Below are 21,594 nucleotides of genomic sequence, written 5' to 3' on the forward strand. Positions count from 1 at the left end.
TGAAACAACGTCATTCGATGACATCCAATGCATCTGTGTGGAGTTCTTGGACAAGCTTAGCGAACAATTCAAGCAACACATTCTCACCGACGACGAAAAGAAATACAGCTGGGTACGGAACCCTTTCAACTTGGATGCAGAAGATTTGCCTGAGGACATCAGGACGACCGTCGGAATTCAGTAACAGTTGATAGAAATCCAGCACCACAATTACAGCATGCAAATGGAGTCCCTCAGCACCTTCTGCAAAATCCATGCAGAAAACCCGGTTATTGGGGCAGTAGCTGTGAAAGTCCTCCTGCCATTTACGACCACATACCTTTGTGAGGCAGGTATTTCAGTGCTGACTGTGACGAAGACGAAGCTTTGAAACAGGTTGCACCCTGAACATGATCTGCACTGCAGCATGTCCATGATGAAGCCCCACTTCAAAGATTTAGCAACAGCTAAACAAAATCATCCTGCTCATTAGTTCATTACGTAGTTCGCAGTCGCACTGGTTGATGCTGTTGCAAATTATTAAAAAATATTTGTTCACTTTTTGACTTTGTTTTTTATACCATGGGTCACCAGCATACCCAGTGATTTGGATTTGGGTCATGGCCTAAAAAAGTTTAAGAACCACTGAATTAGCCTATGATTTATTCGAGTGTCTGAATGTTATATCGCACTTCTTGTTAATGTAGTTATGCCATTTTCTATGAACGTTTTAAAATGTCTAAAGGCGACAACCCTTGTCATTTTCAGCCAAGCTCATGTCTCGGTGAATTCCTGGATTGGCATCAGAACTGTAGCCGACTGATGCAAGTCCATCCACCTTCCTCGTATATTTTCCATTCCATCTCCATTCTAGTCAGTTCAAAACAGCCCACACCTTTTAGGCCGGCCAAAGAATGAATGTGTAGTTAATAATAATTATCATGTTATTCGTATTCTTCTTCTGGTGTTCTGCCCAAAAGCAGGTTCAGTACTGCCGAAGCAATTTCTTGGCAAGGGGCTGGTTTGCCATTGCCTTCCCAGCAGCAGTTAGGGCAGAAATTTGGAATTTGTTAATGGTGCTGCCAATAGCTCGCCTCATCTTCGCGAAGGACACCGGGGAATTTTTCACATCCAACAACGAATGTCGGTAGATGGGCGCCTGCTTAACGTCCATCCGAGGGAAGATAAGCACACTGATGAATCACTCTGCCTGTGAAACACCGGGATGACAGTTTATAGCTGTGTCGAGATTCAGATCGAGATGGCTTAGAAGCAAGTGTGTGTACCTTTAGGCCATTCTATAGCCCAATAATAACAATAACATCAACTATAACGACACACAGTGGAGAGCATACCTCCACCAGACTGAACAGTTTACGTTTTGTATCCCACTGATAGGCTGTATCTGGTTCCGGACCTGAACCAAAATCGAATTGGCTTGTTCTCGTCACCGAACCAACTCATTCACCAAGTTTAGTCCGAATCAGTCCACAACTTTTTGAGATATCGTGCTCCAAAAACGTTTTTGGCCCCATCTCTCAATGGTGAAGAATCACTTTTTTTAAAATCTCGTCGCCGGATCCGTATCCGTATCTTCACCAACATCTCATCATTTTGTCCTTATAACACACCCGACCTGCCAATTTCGTCTGAATCCGTCCACAACTTTCTGAGATATCCTGCTCAAAGACAGACAAACAGACAGACAGGAGTGAAAACATAACCTCCGCCCACCTTCAGTGGCGGAGATAATAATAACAATAAAATAGCAATAATATTCCCTCACAAGGAACTTCAATGCAGGAGAAACATTCGTTCTCAATCTTACCAACTGCTCTCACTTGATGGCACTTTGGCTGCCACAATTCTAACTACTTCATCAGTGAATTTCGTTCCTGTTTGGCAAAAGCAAAGCAAATTATTTTAATTTTAACATGATGCAGGAGAAGCATGATGTTTACTTGTGAAAAGCTCATAAACCACCACCCAGCCTGTTGCAAAGCATAACATCCTGTTTGCAGCCCGAGGGTTATAAGCCGACGTCGCTGGGATTTCAACTATATTCTACACTGAGCTCATCGGCTTGGAAATATTTCCATAAAGACTTGGCATGTCGTTTTTGGTTCAATATCATATGCAATTGCATTGTCTGGCAACTCAAGTCCAGCATTTCTCACGCATTTACAATGAGCGTTTGACGATTCGAGCAAAAGCCAGATCCGGAGCACTGCACATCAGAAATGTAATAATCAGCTTCAAAAAGGGCAAAGCCATTCCGTTCTAGTTTGTAGACATAATGACCCATTGTTGGTGTATTCCATGTTGCTGTGTTTTCTCAGAGTTCCAAATATATCAGCAAGAAGTGCAGGATGTCCACAGGTGCTTCACAGGGCACCATTAACCACATATATGAAAGCTTTGGAAAGCTTTCAGAGTGGTTGGTTAGAAGGTTTACAAAGCTTTGAAGATGCTTAGAAGCAAACACATGGCAAAAACATTTATGAGTCCAAAAACTTCCATTATTTTTTCAAACATCAGTTCAATCGAAATTCAAGAGAGATTGTTTGATGGAGCATTTCTAACTTAATTATGGTCACAATTAAAATGGTCTTCTCTTGTGCGCTACACATTAGCTCGGCGAGAGAGAGCTGGAATTCAATGAGGAATCAGCAAATTTCCTGTTAGTTTTTACTCATTTGTATAAAAAGGAATCAATGTACATAACTCAAATTTTAAGCAAGCATGTTCACAATAGGAAAAGATAACCACCAGAATTAGCAGCATTTCTACATTTGCGAAACGAAAGAGGAAATGCAATTTATCATTGGTGGTTATGCTCTCACCGTGAGTAGTGGTATCCTAGGACTGGCATCTTATAGTAGCGTAGTAGATAGTAGAAAAATCGTGCAAATTATGATACAAGCATCAAATTTGGCATTTCTGTTCTGCAGGGCTTTCTGATCAAATCTGCCCGATTGTCCATTTGAAAATCTAAATTTTGAAAAATTTGAAGAAAAAAAAAAAACTTCAAAAAATTTGAAGTTACAACTGGCTGAAATTCTTGAAGTGCAAGTGAACATCCCAGACAAAGAACCAAGGGGAGATGCAGTCATCATTGATGGCTCAGCACTTATCAATGCCCAACCTCCACGCACTTCAAAGATATTTGATGACTATGCTAAAGAAGACATCATCCCAAAGGTGGAATCCTATGGTGCCAGGTACGAGAGGGTGGACATCGTGTTTGATATGTACAAGAAGTCAAGTCTGAAGTCCGAGGCAAGGTCTAAAAGGGGGCAAGGAATCAGAAGAAGAGTGACAGGAACCAGTAAGACCCCAAGTAACTGGAGAAGCTTTCTTCGAGATGACAGCAACAAGACTGAGCTGTTTCACTTCCTTGCGGAAAAGATGTGTGAAGCACAGACGACAAGCACAGTCATTGTCACAAAAGGAGAAGATGCCATTAGCAACACAAGAAAGTCACTGGATGCTGTGTCTCCATGTTGTCATGAAGAAGCTGACACTCGAATATTTGTACACGCCAGGGATGCAACGACGAATGGTAGCAAGTCCATTATCATTAAGGCTAATGACACGGACGTACTAGTCATATCAATATCTGTACTGCCATCCTTACAGGAACTAGGTCTTGAGAACATGTGGATTACCTTTGGCCAAGGAGCCAAGGCGCGATGGATTCCAGTCCATGAGGTCGTTTCTGCAATAGGGCCTGAGAAAGCTCGAGAGATCCCATACTTCCATGCATTCACTAGATGTGACGTCGTGTCTGCCTTCCGCGGTAAAGGGAAGAAAACTGCATGGCAGACTTGGAACGTCTTTTATGATGTTTCTGAAACATTCACCAATCTCAGCCAGCATCCAACATTGATTCGTGATCTTGAATTTTTTGAAGTTTTTTTATTTATTTAAATTTTTCAAAATTTGGATTTTCAAATGGCCAATCAGGCAGATTTGATTAGAATCCCCTGGAGAACAAATGTGCCAAATTTGATGCTTGTATCATCATTTGCACGATTCCTCTCAAAAATTGCTGTTATCTGCCCCACTATAGGTTCCATCCATTGGGACCATACTCTGTGCAGAGCGTTAGTGCTGCCTAAGCGGTCTCCTTGGCTATTGGGCACAATCCTGGACAGGTCGCCACTCCGACACAAGATACCATCAAGCTAGGACTCATTTTGCCGACCTCGGAAGGATGAGAAGCAGAGTCAACCCCACCTGGTATTAATTCAATGGCCAAGCAGGATTTGAACTCAGGACCTTGGGATCCCAAGCCTGCATCTGACAGGTTGTGGCTTCAAATCCAGCTTAGGGCTACATTATTTACTACTGAAGAGTTGGATTCGAACCTTCAGGAAGCCAAACTAATCTTAGTATAATCATGACTGGGTGGAACCCAAAGTAATTAAGGGGATTTTTTATTACAAGTACGTGGCTTTTGGATTATTGGTAAACAAAAGAACCAAGCTGGCTCATTAATAGCCCTCTGGGAAGGAGTAATCTGAATACCTCACCTTGTCTGGTTTACATGAGGCACCAGCTCACACTTCCTGATTGACTCTTAATGCCGTCATTTCAGCTTGGGATGGACACTCACATGGCACCTGCAAAAAAGCATCGCTGCCCAAATTGTCCGTACCCGAAAAGGAAAATCTCCCTGCTGAAATAACTGGTCCTGTTTGTGCTTTTTAATCAATTATTCTCTGTGAGTCACCACCATGAATGATGGATATGAATGCTTCCTCGGTCCATAATAAGAGACTGGTGATTAAAATCAACACTGTCAAAGAATTGCAAATCGCCATAACCTCCTGAATTTACCTTCGTTGTCTGTACAGACAATCTTTCCAGCCTTTGTTAAAGTGTCGTCTGCTTGACAAGCTTTCACTTTGCATCAATCGTCCCTTCATGCCTGACTGGCTCCCTCTCCTTGTGCCCAACACCAGGAATTTGCTCTTTATCGAGGTTCCTCCCATTCACCCCCCTTGTATGTCTTCTGCTGGCCCAAAACATGGATCAGGTGTCTCATTAGCATCTCAAAAAAAGAATTGTCATCACTTTGTATTTCAGTTTCATCAAATTGTCATCACTTCCCCCCTTGTGTTTTGACATCACCAAAAGAATTGTCAAACAAATTATTCCATCACATTGGGCAAGTGTGGCTTCATAATCATTGGAAATCCAAGGCACAACCATCAGCCAACGTGTCATGAGCTAACCCCATTCCCAAGCGAGCATCCGAAGGCCTGTCATTCGTTCTCTTGCAAAGTCCCTTTTATGGTACTCCTCAGCTTTTCCTGACACAACATTCTCATGTGCAGTATCAAGAGCTAATGAAATTTCCCATCGCCATTGTGTGTTGTTTTCATCTTCAATTTACCTTTCATTCTAAATGTAAACGATTCATGAAGCTTGTTTATATTTCGACTAAAATCTCAACCACTCAACCCTGTTACAAAGACATACACAGTATGGATACTTGGCTGTCTTCTGACAAAGGAAAGTACAATCTGGTTCCACCCAGTGATAATGTTTGCTCAAGACTTTTATGATGACACCCTCTTGCACTTTATGAAACGTCCCCTAATCTGTCTGAGACATCTCCTCTTCGCAGCTTCTTGATGTTCTGTTGTGTCACCTCAACAACCCAAACTCCATCACGTGACCCTCAAGCCATGTATAAAATTGTGTTGTAAGACTTGTGAGCAACATAAATATCAATTATTGGCATTATTATCCTTCATACAGAATCAAGGCTCATGGAGGATCAATATGACCGAAGATTTAGATAATGCACGGACAGTGTGGCAATGGCTGTGACCTTGAAGCACTGGAGAGAAAAGTGGGATGAGCTTGACACAGGAAGGCGATTCCACAATTGAGAGAAAAAAGGGAAGAAAGGAGTGGACGTGAGAATGAAGCATGGATTTTGGAAGGTTAACAATGAAGTGGCTCATTTTGGTTATTACTCCAGCATCATTAATCCATCCATCCATTGGGACCATACTCTGTGCAGAGCGTTGGTGCTGCCAAAGCAGCCTCCTTGGCTATTGGGCGCATTCCTGGACAGGTCACCACTCCGGCACAGGATACCAGCAAGCTGGCACTCATTTTGCCAACCTCAGAAGGATGACAGGCACTCAACCCCACCTGGTATTAATTCAACAGCAAAATGGGATTTGAACTCAGGATCCGAAGATTCCAAGCCCACCACCCTAACCATTTAATAATCCAACACCAGGCATATCATTAGTAAGTGGTTCATGGTTTATATTGATTTATTATTCTAGAACCTGCAAAAAAAAAAAAAAAATTCTTCAAAACTGAAATTTTATGTCATCAAATTGTCCACACTGATCAAATTATATCGAAGTGACATCAGTGGGTAAAACCAAGATAGTGGCCAACATGTCTGCTGCGGAACAGAGGACCGTTTTTCATGAAAGGGCATGAAAGGTGTATCATTATGTTGCTTCTGAAAGAGAACATCAAGCAAGCTGAAATTCACATGAGACTGTCTGCCCAATGTAATGATGCACGTCTTTCATGGAGTTGTGTGTTTAAGTGGTTGTGTGTGTCACCAGCCAGATTTGACCTCCCTCGCAAGCAATGGCTAACCCTGAACAGAATCCGCACCCTCCATGCAAGAACAGCCCATCACCTGCATAAGTGGGGGATGACAGAGCCAGCCCTGCTTGCAACTGCGGATATCCAGACCAGACCATCCCACACATCGTGAATGACTGTTCACTGAGGCTTTTCCCTCGTGGCATTAAAGCCATCCACACAGTAACTGATGCTGCTCTGGCCTGGATGTTTACCCTTGACCTAAAACTGTAGGCTGTGCACGCCATACACAAGAAGAAGATGAAGTGTTTAAGTGGTGCACCGAGTTCAAAAATGGCCATTAATCGGTGAGTGATCGTGACCTTTTTCACACGCAACCAACTGCTTTCACTCAAGCGTACATTAAAACGTGTTGAACAGATAATTTCAGAGAAACACCTGATTATTTAACATGAAATTGTAGAAAATTGGACGTTAGAGTGTTGAAAGTGTGGAAATAATCATTCATCCTTGCTTGTAATTCAATAAGGTTAGTGCAAGGTGAGTTCCAAAGGACCTTTCCTTTAATAAACCTCAAAGGACCGAGATACTCAATCAGAAATGGATTCGCAAATTCGAAGTCATTCTCCGTACAATGAAGACTCGTTACCTTGGGACTTTCATTCATGTTATGGACCATGCAAATACGTTTGGTTAGAATTAAGTTTACTATTGACGAAGACATCAAATCATGTGTCCCAAATCGGTTGTATTCCCATCGTAAAGATGGCTACACAGATGGCATCAAGGCAAATCACACACATGGATGGAACAATTGTGTACGTATACAGTGGGGAGAACAAGTATTTGATAGACTGCCGATTTTGCAGGTTTTCCCACTTACAAAGCAGGTAGAGGTCTGTAATTTTTATCATAGGTACACTTCAACTGTGAAAGACGGAATCTAAAACAAAAATCCTGAAAATCACATTGTATGATTTTTAAATAATTAATTTGCATTTTATTGCATGAAATAAGTATTTGATCACCTACTAACCAGTAAGAATTCCGGCTCTCACAGACCTGTTAGTTTTGTCTTTAAGAAGCCCTCCCATTCTCCACTCATTACTTGTATTAACTGCACCTGTTTGAACTCGTTATCTGCATGAAAAACAGCTGTCCACACTCAATCAATCAGACTCCAACCTCTCCACAATGGGCAAGACCAGAGAGCTGTCTAAGAACATCAGGGACAACATTGTAGACTTGCACAATGCTGGGATGGGCTGCAGGACAATAGGCAAGCAGCTTGGTGAGAAGGCAACAACTGTTGGCGCAATTATTAGAAAATGGAAGAAGTTCAAGATAACAGTCAATCTCCCTCGGTCTGGGGCTCCATGCAAGATCTCACCTCGTGGAGCCTCAATGATCATGAGAAAGGTGAGGGATCAGCCCAGAACTACACAGCAGGACCTGGTCAATGACCTGAAGAGAGCCAGGACCACAGTATCAAAGAAAACCATAAGTAACACACTACGCCGTCATGGATTAAAATCCTGCAGCGCACGCAAGGTCCCTCTGCTCAAGCCAGCGCATGTCCAGGCCTGTCTGAAGTTTGCCAATGACCATCTGGATGATCCAGAGGAGGAATAGCAGAAGGTCATATGGTCTGATGAGACCAAAATAGAGCTTTTTGGTTTAAACTCCACTCGCCGTGTTTGGAGGAAGAAGAAGGATGAGTACAACCCCAAGAACACCATCCCAAGTGTGAAGCATGGAGGTGGAAACATCATTCTTTGGGGATGCTTTTCTGCAAAGGGGACAGGACGACTGCACCGTATTGAGGGGAGGATGGATGGGGCCATGTATCGTGAGATCTTGGCCAACAACCTCCTTCCCTCAACAAGAGCATTGAAGATGGGGCGTGGCTGGGTCCTCCAGCATGACAACGACCCGAAACACACAGCCAGAGCAACTAAGGAGTGGCTCCGTTAGAAGCATCTCAAGGTCCTGGAGTGGCCTCGCCAGTCTCCAGACCTGAACCCAATAGAAAATCTTTGGAGGGAGCTGAAAGTCTGTGTTGCCCAGCGACAGCCCCGAAACCTGAAGGATCTGGAGAAGATCTGTATGGAGGAGTGGGCCAAAATCCCTGCTGCAGTCTGTGTAAACCTGGTTAAGAACTACAGGAAACGTCTGATCTCTGTAATTGCAAACAAAGGTTTCTGTACCAAATATTAAGTTCTGTTTTTCTGATGTATCAAATACTTATTTCATGCAATAAAATGCAAATTAATTATTTAAAAATCATACAATGTGATTTTCAGGATTTTTGTTTTAGATTCCGTCTTTCACAGTTGAAGTGTACCTATGATAAAAATTACAGACCTCCAGGTGTTTTGTAAGTGGGAAAACCTGCAAAATCGGCAGTCTATCAAATACTTGTTCTCCCCACTGTATATATATACTAATAAGTGTCAATGTGTGTATGTGTGTGTGTGTGTGTGTGTGTGTGTGTGTGTGTGTGTGTGTGTGTGTGTGTGTGTGTGTGTGTGTGTGTGTGTGTGTGTGTGTGTGTGTGTGTGTGTGTGTGTGTGTGTGTGTGTGTTTCTCCTCAATTCCAAAACGATAAAACCTAGCAGCCTGAAACTTTGGATGCATACGAAGAAAACTCCAAGGAAGTGCACGAGTGAAAATTGGGTGTTTGGGTTAATTAAAACACCTCTTTTGAAGATAATTAACGGCCTTATTTAATTATATCCTTTATCGGGCACATCCTTGGCATTTTGGGGTCTTAAGGCGTCTCCTGGGTAACCTCGCCGGGGTCTGAAGCTGCCATGTTTTTTGGCCTGCTCAACCATGCCTTGACTTGGAACAGGCCGCAACTATTTCGTCACGATAAAGGTTTTTTTCACTTTCCTCACTCATATTATTGAATGCCAGTTTATCATCAAAAGAATCGCTGTATACATCACTTTTGTAAGTCCTAAAGTTTTCAAATTAGGAGCTTGGAGCGATTTCATGTATTATATGATGTGATTTTCCACGATCTACTCTCACGGACGAATTAAAGTAGATCATCAAAATATTATTTCGGTTTAGAGGATCGGATATCATCCGGACTTAATATTTGTCGAAATTTATTGTGAAATCTGATAATTTTAAGAAATAACGGATCTTATAACTAAGCCGATGTACCGATTTACTTTAAGCAAGTGAGGCTGTGTTCCCTCCTCCATAGATACATAAGATCTTTCCATTTCCAAAGTATTAAACTTATCTATTTCTGCTGTTTGGAGAAGTATATTGAGTGAACAAAAAATTTTTTGGAACGTGCCAAAATTAACCAGCTTCATTGAGCTACATGATTTAATGCATTCACTGCTCGACCTCACGCCCTGTCCCCCAGAGGGACTGCCTATCCATAGCATCTGCCAGATCTGTGTCTATATTTTCAGAGGTTTTGCGAGGTGCTCTCGAAGGAATCAAAGCAAATCTGGTGAAAAACGGACATAAAAAAAGAAGTCATAACGTTTGCGCGGATCCCAAACCAATGCACCACGTGACGCGTGCACAGACGAGAAGGCAAGATGGCGGATAATTATCTGCAATGTTTATATGATGGTTGACAAGGCCATGTTCCCTATTTCTCCAGAGAAACACAAGAAAATGTAAAATTTCCAAAGCATCAAACTTATCCTTTTTCTACTGTTTGGAGAATTATATTGAGGGAACAAAAAAAATTTGAACGTGCCAAAATTTACTAGCTTCATTGAACGATATGATTGAATGCATTCACTGTTACACTTCGTGCCTCGTCCCCCAGAGGGACTGCCTATCCATAGCGTCTGCCAGATCTGTGTCTATATTTTCGGAGGTTTCGTGAGGTGCTCCACAGGGAATCAAAGCAAATCTGGTATAAAAAAAAAATGAACATTAAAAAAAAAAACATTTAATATTTGCGTGGACCCTGGACCGATGTATCATGTGACGAGTGCACAGACAAGCAGGCAAGATGATGGGTTGCCTGCAATGTTTCTTTCACAGGCGATTGAACTTTGCGATGTCTTCAGGGTTTATCTGCATTAAGCCACAACTCTTTTGTGAATAGTCATAATTTGAATGAATTCCTTTTATTACATTAAATGCTGCACACGTGGTGAAGACCGGCATTACAGTTAAGGTATCCTATATGATATGCAGCGACAGCCTGGCGAAACCATTCCTTATCAGTTGGCAACCATTTAATTGGACTGTTTGTGTGAGTGCTTAAGCCACTTGCTGAACACCTGAGAGTCAATAGCGGCACCGCGCGACATCCTCAGAGCGAATCGTTGACTCACTGCGGATGCTTTTGCTGGCCACGTCATTCATAGTGAGTGGTTCGTGCTCCGTCGCCCCGAGCGAGTGGTTCGTGCTCCGTCAACCTTCGCGAATTGTTGTGAAATAACATCCGATTTCCAAGCCGTTCGCCATATAACATGTTTTCTAATTTACTGAGCCAAATTTTTGTCACACCTGTCATATCATTGAAACATCTTCCCTCATATATTTGTGAACATATCCTGATATGTTTGTGTCATATCCCTGAAACATCTATGTAAATGTAACATTTTCCAGTGAAAGGTACTCATCGTTTTTTAGTTGTTGCCGATATCAGCCAAGTGTGTGTGTGTGTGTGTGTGTGTGTGTGTGTGTGTGTGTGTGTGTGTGTGTGTGTGTGTGTGTGTGTGTGTGTGTGTGTGTGTGTGTGTGTGTGTGTGTGTGTGTGTGTGTGTGTTTCATAAAGTATGTATGTATATCTCTATCTCTATCTCTATCTCTATCTCTATCTCTCTCTCTCTCTGGTGGTTATGTGTTACTGTGTTTTGTCTCCGGATGTGTCCGGGCAGGGTTTATGTCTGGATGGGAGTTTGTCTCCAGATGTGTCCAAGCGGTGTTTGTCTCCTGCCAGCCTGGCTCCAGATGCATCCGGGTGGTAATTAACGCTCCACTGCACGTCTGCCTTCCCTTCCTCTCACCTCACACTATCTTCCCTTCCCCCACCCCTCCTCACTCCCCCTCCTTCCTCTCTCCTATCTCCCCCACCCTCTCTCCCTTTTCCCCCCTCTTTTTCTCCCTCCGCTCTTTAGTATTCCCGTCAGCATCAGCGATGGGTGGTATTTACTAGTCAAGGGAATAGAGCTGAAGCTTCATCACCTTCCTTGTACAGTTTGATATTTTCGAGTGATAGGCCACACCAACCCTGAAGCATCCTCATTTTATACGATGTCGTTTGTAAACCAGTCAGAGAGCAGGACAAAACAGACTTAAGAAGCACGAGAACGGCACTCAGTGGAAACCAGACCTGAACCAAAATCTAATCGGTTTGTTCTCGTCATCTAACTCAACCACCTAGTTTTGTCACAACCCATCCACAACTTATTAAAATATCATTCTATATATCCTTTTTAGCCCCATCTCTCAATGTGAAGAATCATTTTTTTAATTAAATAACTCTCATAACCAGATCCGGATCTTCACCAAAATCTCATTAATTCTTCCTTGTCACACACCCAAAATGTCCACCAAAGTTTGGCCGAATCTGTCCACAACTTTTTGAGATATCCTACTCACAGACAGACAGACTAACAGGGGTGAAAACATAACCTCAGTCCACCTTTGGTGGTTGAGGCAAAAATCCTATGATTCATACAATGTATTAAAGACAATAGATCCAAAAAAATATGATTAGTTTATGTGCAGTCAGGAAAGAAACTTAAACAAAAGGCATTTTGAACGAAACAAATTGGACTTTCACAACTGAAAAGAAACCATACCCATCACCAAGCTCTGCGCTCTAACAAAACAAAAGTCCTTTACACATCGAACATCAAAGAAGTATTTGGAAAGTAAATAAAATGGAGTCTTACACAGGAAACAAAGTGATGCACTATTTTTAGGAAAAACATTGGGATGTGCAACAATGGTTATACTTTATACAGCTATCTTTACACACTTGGGACAACCATCAACTGCTCATGCTCTCACATGTCTCGACAGGTCCAATTTTTCCCTTGGAATGTCCTTAGAGCCTGTGTAAATGCATACATGTTCTTCAAAGTATGTTTGTTGCTGCACCAGACATGTTGTGATATTAAACATTGAAAATCTTTTTTACCCACACCATACTATGGGGTTGTTTTTCACACACCTGTCCAAGGGTGCACTCTGCTCCTCCCAGGAAGTTGTCATCTTTTGGAACAAGGCGCCCAGGAGCCAAGTCGAACACCTCGAAACGAAGCCTCTGCACCTCTTCAAAATAATAATCCACAGTGAAGACTTTGGCAAACACAGGGTTCTGCGTGCTCTTCATGACCTCAGTACGGTCCACCTGAAAAGTTAATGAATATTGATAAACTTTTCATGACGATGGTCTTCTGTATTTCACGAGTACATGAGCAGCTGGGGTATAGATTGCTTTTAGCATGTTCACTTGTTCCAGATATCATTTTTGGCATTTATTGACAGTTTGAAGGAGAAGAAAAGGGAAGAATGACCGTTTTTACAGCCATTTTTCCCTGCTGTGCAGGGGTTAGGCTTTTTCTTGAGGCAATGTTTTTATGGCCGGATGCCCTTCCTGACACCAACCCTGGTCGCCTCTTACGACACACAGGGATATGGTACACCTATTCTAACCGGAGCATACACCGGGACCAGTACACTGGTTCTCATTTTGTCGACCTCGGAAGGATGACAGGCTGAGTCAACCTCCTGGTGTTAATTCAACAGTTTACGGGGCTTGAACTCAGGACCCTCGGATCCCAAGTCGCCACCCTAACCACTAAGCCAACACCAGGCTTAAGAAGAAAAGGGAAGCATCGACAAAAATCAGAAAGGAATTTTGTTAGTTTGGGATGTAATTATTCCTGAGAAAATAAGAACAAGTTTAACAATTTAACAGAGACTCATTTTTATTTTATTTATTTATGTAGTTGCATTAAATGTCGAGGCTCATACAAGAGCTAATGTTGTAAAAAAAAAAAAAAACAATTGAAAATCATCAAAGCAAGACATATAGGATCGGGTTAGAAGCAGAAGGATTATAAATAAAAGTAGAGACAGAGTAAGGTGGGGTAAGATGGTCTTGGCAAGATAAATATGGCAAGAGATGTCATCCCCACCACCCCCTCTCACAATTAAAAGACGCAATTCCATTTGGTGGCAAATCTGGGGTGTTATATTGTTCTGCCTGCAAGGATTGTGGTAAAGGACACACATATCGATGAAACTGGGAGAAATTTGAAATTCACATTGGAAGAACATGAAAGGGTAATGCGGTTGGACAGGGTAGGACAGTCAGCTGCAAACACGTCGGGACATGGGTTGCACCTGGGTGTAACCCACATACGAGGTAACACATGCAATAAATACTGGCGATTGGTACTTGTGTGTGCCTGTTTATGGTGAGGATGTTGAGGTCGTGGAGAGATCCACTTACCTTGGCAGTGATATTAATGTCTCTGCTGGCTGTGAGTCAGAAGTCAATAGATGTCTGGGTCGGGCCTGGGGAGTCATGGATTCACTGGATAATGGGGTGTGGCGCTGCCGGTACCTGTGCGGGAGGACGAAAGTCCGAGTCTTCAGGTCCTTGGTGTTTCCAGTCTTGCTCTATGGATGCAAGACCTGGACTCTGACCAAGGATCTGAGACAGAGACTTAATTCTTTTGGTACCAGGTCTCTTCAGAGAATCCTTAGCTATCGCTGGTCGGACTTTGTGTCCAACGAGCGGTTGCTGAGAGAGACTCAAATGAGATGTGTTACCTGCATAGTCCGTGAGCGTCAGCTGCGGATGTATGGACATGTGGCTCGTTTTCCTGATGCTGATACTGCTCACCAGATTCTCTCAGTGAGGGAGTCTCATGAGTGGAGGAGGCCAATGGGCCGACCACGTGCCTCGTGGTTGCAGCAGGTTGATCGGCATCTCAAGGAGATGGGGATGGCCAGAGGGAGGCCCATGGAGTACCGGCGGAAAGTGGATGCAGCAACACGCTGCTCTGGCGCATGCTCCCATACCTGACCTGACCTGATTGGTACTTGAACAATGGAAGAGCAAAGGCCAAGAAGGTGGTCCAACAACTGAAACAATGGACATCCCCACACAATACAATCCACCCATAGATGTTACAAGAATGGAATGGTGGAAAGCGGAAACAAAAAAGTAAGCAGACAAAACCAATGTAGCTTGCATGCATCGCCACAAAACTCAGTGCTACACCAGCACACAGCTTCACCACACAATGCAGGCACACCTCCTGACAGAGCTAGTCACACTGATCTCAACCAGCACCTGCTTGCCCAAAAAGCACACAACCAACTTGCTATTGCACTCTACCTAAATACAGCATCCAGAGAACCCACAAAGGAGGAGACAGCAAGTAGCTGCTCCCTCCGAAGTGTGTGAGCAGGGAAATAGTTGCAGAATCCTGCACCTACATCCACATAATACGACATCACACCAGTTGTAACCTCGAAAATAAGAGAACCCAATGAGAATGGCATGGCTTATCCAGAAACCATTAAAAAAAAAACATCCTTTGGCAAGTGTCTGCAAATGAGCTGCAAATAGGAAGAAAAAAAAAAAATCGGTGCTGCGAGCCAAAGCTGGAGCAGAGGCTTGACGAAGTCGTGAATCATGAATGAAACGGCACCTGAGGCTACGTCTGTTCCTTCTTGTTTATTTGAAATTGGTGGTGGAATTTGGTAAAAAAAAAACTTTGTTGACTGTACTTCTTTCTGAACACACACACACACACACACACACACACACACACACACACACACACACACACACACACACACACACACACACACACACACACACACACACACACACACACACACACACACACACACACACACACACACGCTTGCCTTCGAAACAATGACTATGCTGTTAATTGGAGTTAATGTGATACTGGGTGGAAAGTTATATTTGTTTGCTATATCAGCTTCCCCTCCTTTTCTCAAATACGATTGTGTGGACCATTGTGTGTGGACCAATAAATGACCATTGTGTGGTCAAGTAACGTGAGTTACAAAAGTACTGCAAAAAAGATTTAGCTTCATATCCATAAACAAGAAGGGCATGGGGTAGAGCGCATCATTCCACAGGGATGATTAGTCCATCTCTCAATGGTGAAGAATCACTTTGAAAATTAAAAAATTATCACATCCGGATCTGGGTTCAGATCTACACAAAAATCAAATCGATTCTTCTTTTTCACACACCCAATCTGCCCACCCAGTTTCATCCAAATCCGTCTACAACTTTTTGAGATATCCTACACACAAACAAACAAACAAGAAGAAGACGTGCAGAGCAGGATACTTGCAAAATCCATGAAACTAATTTGACCTCAAAAATAATTGGTGGTTGAATTCAATGACCAAATATGCTACTCCTCTTCAAATTTCAAGTCAATCGGATGAAGATTGACAATTTTATAAATTCAGCCAATGTTGACCTTTTGGTCGATGTTGACCTCAAAAATAATTGGCAAGTTGAACTCAGTGACCTGAACTATAAATCCTACTTCAAATTTCAAATCAATCGGATGAAAATTGAGGATTTTAGAAATCTCACCGTAGTTGTTAACCTTTGGCCTATGTTGACCTTTTCATCTCAAAAACAATAGGCTGCTTGCTTATGACAAACTCTACCATGTGGTGAAGTTTTGTGAAGATCGATTTAAAATTGTGACCTGTACGTAATAAACAGACAAACAGACAGACAGAATAACAAAATCGACTGACCAATATACTTGAAAAATCTTCGATTTTGCAAGTAACAAACAAACAAACAGACAGAGGTGAAAACATAACCTTCGTCCATCGCAGATGGCGGTGGTTACTAGAACGGCACTCTATAGAGTGCATACCTCCACAAGGCTGAACAGTTTATGTCTTGTATCCCGCTGAAATGGCCGGATCTGCGTCCGAACCTCAATCAAAATCTAATCATATTGTTCTTGGCACATACAAAACCTGTCCACCAAGTTTCGTCCAAATCCGTCCACAACTTTTTGAGATATACTGCGATTTATCATTGTTGGACCTATCTCTCAATGAAGAAGAATCACTGAAAAAAATTCTAGAATCTGGATTCAGATCTTCACCAAAATCGAATCAATTTGTCCTCGTCACACACGGAACCTGTCCACCAAATTTAGAGATATCCTGCTCACAGACAATCAAACAGACAAAACAAACAAACAGACAGACAGACAGGGTTGAAAACATAACCTCTGTCCACCTTCAGTGGTGGAGGTAGTCATGGTGGGTGGGAAACAAGAAGCATGCCGATTATTTTGGATCCATTTCTTCATAAAGTTGCAAAAAAACATCACAACAATCCAACAACAGTGATAAAAAAGTAACCCAATGAAATACAGAGTACGTAACATGTATCCCTTCAATGATTATTCACATGATGGAAAAATAATAATAAATTCTTCTCAAAATTCCATTTCATACATTAGAAACATCCGTATGCATGGATGCTGTTGATCTCAAAAGGAGCAGCATACGGTCTGGCACCCAGCCCCACATGGATCCCGAGCTCTGCAATCGCAGCATGATACTTCCTTGATGTGCAAAACAGCCCTTGATGTGCAAAACAGCCCTTGATGGCATAATTTCTCGTACCCTTGCACTGGCAGTTAAAGATCCACAGGGCACCATATTAGGTCAAATACCATTTCATTCTCACATTAATGACCATCAGCTTCACTCAACAAATGCCTTTGAAAGATATTCATTTGACTCCACTTGAACCACAACGATAAAATAAATAATATGAAATTTACTTTCATTGAAAAATCATTTCCATTCATTAAGTTGGAGATGCAAATAAGTTAACGAATTGGCCTGTTTGAAATTCCAATCTAACCTTAACCCTAACAGCACACGTATGATGCGATTTCAGGTTCAAAATCATGTCCCATATTGTGTTGCTTTGTCTATTATGTAGTAATGACTAATGGCCTTGTAGTTTATGTAAAAATAAAAATAATACATACTACTACTACTCCTACTATTATTACTACTACATTAATGCTGCCCAAAATTCCCATCTTCTTACAGAATCTGCCAAGGAACGGTTTTGGCCCAAGTCTTTCACGAACTGGCTGGCTAAGTCAGACGTTCAATTGAAGGTGGCAGGAATCTGGAATTTGTTCAGGGTGCTGGTGATTACACCTACTCTTCGCAAAAGACACCACAGGATCTTTAACATCAGTTCATGCTAACGTCCATCGGTGGCACGGCACGCTGTGCGATGCGACATCCCTGCTGGAAAAGCACCAATCCGATAACATATGTAATCGAACATGGGACGATCTGCAAGGCCAAGTTAAAATAAATTCGAAGTTTATTGTACTTGCCCGCTTCCTTTTTTTTGATATTTACTATTTGCTCTCAAGATATTAAAAAAAAAAAAAAAATTAAAAAGAATTTTTATTCTGGGGGATATTTTCAACCAATTTGCAAATGGGAGTTCGACCAGGGATCGCCCATCGATGACAACTACTAGACAGCTGAGGTCAGTAGTGCAAGTCCAGACATATCTAGCACCAGTTCAGTCCATACAATCACACAATACAGCAGAGTGTGTCACTGCTGCAGTACATGTTGACGTATCGGGTATATGACTAACATCATTTTTAACGGTACGATATGGGTTGTGTTAGTGGTAGTGCCAGTCTTTGGTCCGGAAGACTTCACCATGTTGGCAGCTATCTTGGAAAAGTTATTAAAAAATCTGAAAAATATCAAATAGGAAGGCGCTCCTCTCCCCTCTTTTTGAAAAGCCCGGACGAGAAATTAATAATATATTTTACTTGGCCTAATATAGCTCAAAGGTACAAGTGCTACATCTGCACAATCCTAAAAATACATTTATGTCTCCATTGCCCTACATCGTACAAGCTGCTCCATGAGCCTCAGATCACCGTAAAATAAAAGTCCCAAATTATCTGGAACCAGCGACCAATGAAGCCAATGACTGACCTCCATCCACTGTCCGAGGGACTGCATCATGAGTTGTACGCAGGGATCAGATTTGGTTAAGGCATCACGGTCAGGTAGAGTTCGACATGAGATCCGCAGCTCCACCTTGGCCAGACTCGCATTCGCCACCAGGCCAAGAGTGGAAGGGGCGCCCAGTTCAAGTTCATCCATCGCTGGTGCCTGGTAACACATGTCATCAACAACAATGAAACCTTTCAATTACGTCAGAATCAGCAACTACCGAAGGAATTCATTAATTACGATACCCGTGAAGCCATCAATTTGGGTTTCAGCCTCGTACGAGCTTCGAATCCAAAATATATATATATATATATATATATATATATATACATACATATATATATATATATACATATATATATATATATACATATATATATATATACATATATACATATATACATATATACATATATACATATATATATATATACATATATACATATATATATATATATATATATATATATCTATAGATACATATATATATATATATATACATATATATATATATATACATATATATATATATATGTATAAATATATATATATATATATATACATATACATATACATATACATATACATATATATACATATATATACATATATATATATATACATATATACACATACATATATATACATATATATATATACATATATACACATACATATATATATATATACACATCGCTTTCACGTATATTTTGTCCGCTTGCATTTTGAGATGCTTTCTCATTTAGCATTTGAGCTTTTATCATCAAACCTTTATTTTGAGAATATGGAGAAAATAATTAATACATTTTACTTTTTAGATGTTATTTTCGTCAAGTTTAGTTTGAATACAAAGTGGACAGGGACGGGCTTCGCATTTTGGGATGCTTCCCAGTCACCATTTTGGGAGGTTATGTTTTCACCCATCTGTTTGTCTGTGAGCAGGATATCTCAAAACGTTGTGGACGGATTCGGACGAAATTTGGTGGACAGGTTGGATGGGTTTGTGACAAGGAAGAATGGATTCGATTTTGGTGAAGATCGGGTTATGATAATTTTTTAAGTGAATCTTCAGAGAGAGATAGAGCCAAAAAAAATACAAAGCACGATATCTCCAAAAGTTGGACAGATTCGGACAAAATTTGGTGGACAGGTTGGATGGGTGTGTGACAAGGAAGAATTTATTCGATTTTGGTGAAGCCGGACACTATAATTTTTTTATGTGATTCTTCATCAGAGAGAGAGAGAGAGAGAGAGAGAGAGAGAGAGAGAGAGAGAGAGAGAGAGAGAGAGAGAGAGAGAGAGAGAGAGAGAGAGACAGACATAGCACGATATCTCCAAAAGTTGTGGACTGATTTTGAAAATAAAATAAAATAAAATAAAATAAATTAAAAAAAAAAAAAAAAAAAAAAACTGTGGATGAGTTGCTTAGATAACAATAACAAGGTGATTCAATTTTGGTTCAGATCTGGATCCAGATCCGGCCTATCAGTGGGATACAGCACGCAAACTTCAGCTTGGCGGAGGTATGCACTCTACAGAGTGCCCTTCTCGTTTGTCTTGTATTTCACCTTCAAACCCATTCCAAACCCACAATCATCTTCTCCACACGCACCTCCTTTGCAACCTTGTTCAAGGTTTCATCAGCAAATATGGTAAATCAATACACCATACAGTACTCCGTGGAAAGGTGACAACAAATGTGGTCTCAAAATGTTAGCACAGATTTGAATTCCAGATCTTCACGGGTCACAGAGGTTAACAGGGTGGGCAGAAGAAAATTTTCTGAAAACACCTGTGAATTTCAACAAGGTGTGTGTCACTTCTGCTTGCAACACCGGTAGTGCATTTTAACCACGGTGGGGCCTTTAAAACTCACCGATGCATCTCAAACGTGTCTTTGAGCAGATCTTAAACGGACGGGCCTGAAGGGGGGAACGTGCTCTTAAGTTTCCCTTTCAAATCCTCATCGATAAAAACCCATCTGGATTCATGCAGAACAAGGATTTAATCATGTAGTGGGGAGCTCGTGAGATTTCAAGCACCTGCTTTGCAATCTAATTCGAGAAGAGCGGCTTTGCCAAATAATCCGCACTGGGATAGAGCTGATTGGTGTCCAATGATAGTTTCAGAATATTCGATAGAAAAGCCAAACGAGCTTCAGAAAGGACAGCATTAGTAAAACTCCAGACAATTTTGAGGTATAAATGATTGACCGGTTTTGATCACAACAATTTCCAAACCGCCAGGTGCTGCGAACGCCCGACCTGGTAAGAGGAGATAAATGGTGTCTTGTAAGGGCCATCATTTGGGGCAGATTTATGGAATCTTGAAACCTGGTTCAAAGTTCACTGTTCGTGAAGGTTCACGTGGCAGTTGCAGCGTTTATGGGGCAGGAAGATTGACAATGGCCTTGGAAGCCACTCTTATACACAAGTCACAACCTATTCCAGGAATTTGATTTCGGTGAGTCGCTAGGGGATGAGATGTCTATTGAACAATGTGAAAAGGAAGACAATGACAAATGATACGAGGTAGAAAGGTAGGGACATGTGCACAAAGTGGGGAAGGAAGAAATGAAAGGTGAGGGTCATGTATCGAAAATATGAGGTTGTGGGGGAAAGGAGAAACTAGTTAAAAAAAGGGAAACTGGTTAAAATTCCATCAAATTTGCACATGTAATAAATAGATGGCAGCATGTGCACAAACCTACTTTTACTCTAACAGACTAACGACAGGTACTAATAATTCACCGGATTTACGTCCCCTGAACAAGAGAAGCCTGTTCCATATTTAATGGAGCGATTCCAACTTAACATAAATAAATGCATATTAAATAATTTGTTGACAGCAAGATCCCATTGTTTAATTAAAACGTCGGTGACAAATTTCTGTTCCGACATTTGCTTCTGGTCGTTCACCATCAGCTAAAGCCTCATGAGAAACCCCAACTGGTTTGCTGCAAGCTCTCACCATCCCAATGGA

General features: G+C 41.6%; 1 protein-coding gene across 3 annotated transcripts in view; it reads right to left on the reverse strand.

Moving 5' to 3' along the window:
* The window catches only part of LOC147028098 (copine-4-like), a 105,831-nt gene extending 86,927 nt beyond the window's left edge, over positions 1 to 18,904 (reverse strand). For all 3 annotated transcript variants that reach the window (XR_015057422.1, XR_015057421.1, XM_085878128.1), the window contains exons 1-2: positions 18,592 to 18,904; positions 12,737 to 12,916 (exon numbers count right to left, since the gene is read on the reverse strand). Coding sequence is in view for 1 of the 3 variants with exons in the window: in XM_085878128.1 (XP_085734254.1) it covers positions 12,737 to 12,916; positions 18,592 to 18,783 (372 nt within the window). In the remaining 2 variants the exon portion in view is untranslated. The remainder of the gene's footprint in view (positions 1 to 12,736; positions 12,917 to 18,591) is intronic.
* Positions 18,905 to 21,594: the final 2,690 nt, after the last annotated feature.

The sequence above is a fragment of the Eptatretus burgeri genome, chromosome 4 (assembly GCF_056783735.1).
Source record: "Eptatretus burgeri isolate ZD-2024b chromosome 4, Ebu_testis_v1, whole genome shotgun sequence".
Taxonomy (NCBI): domain Eukaryota; kingdom Metazoa; phylum Chordata; class Myxini; order Myxiniformes; family Myxinidae; genus Eptatretus; species Eptatretus burgeri.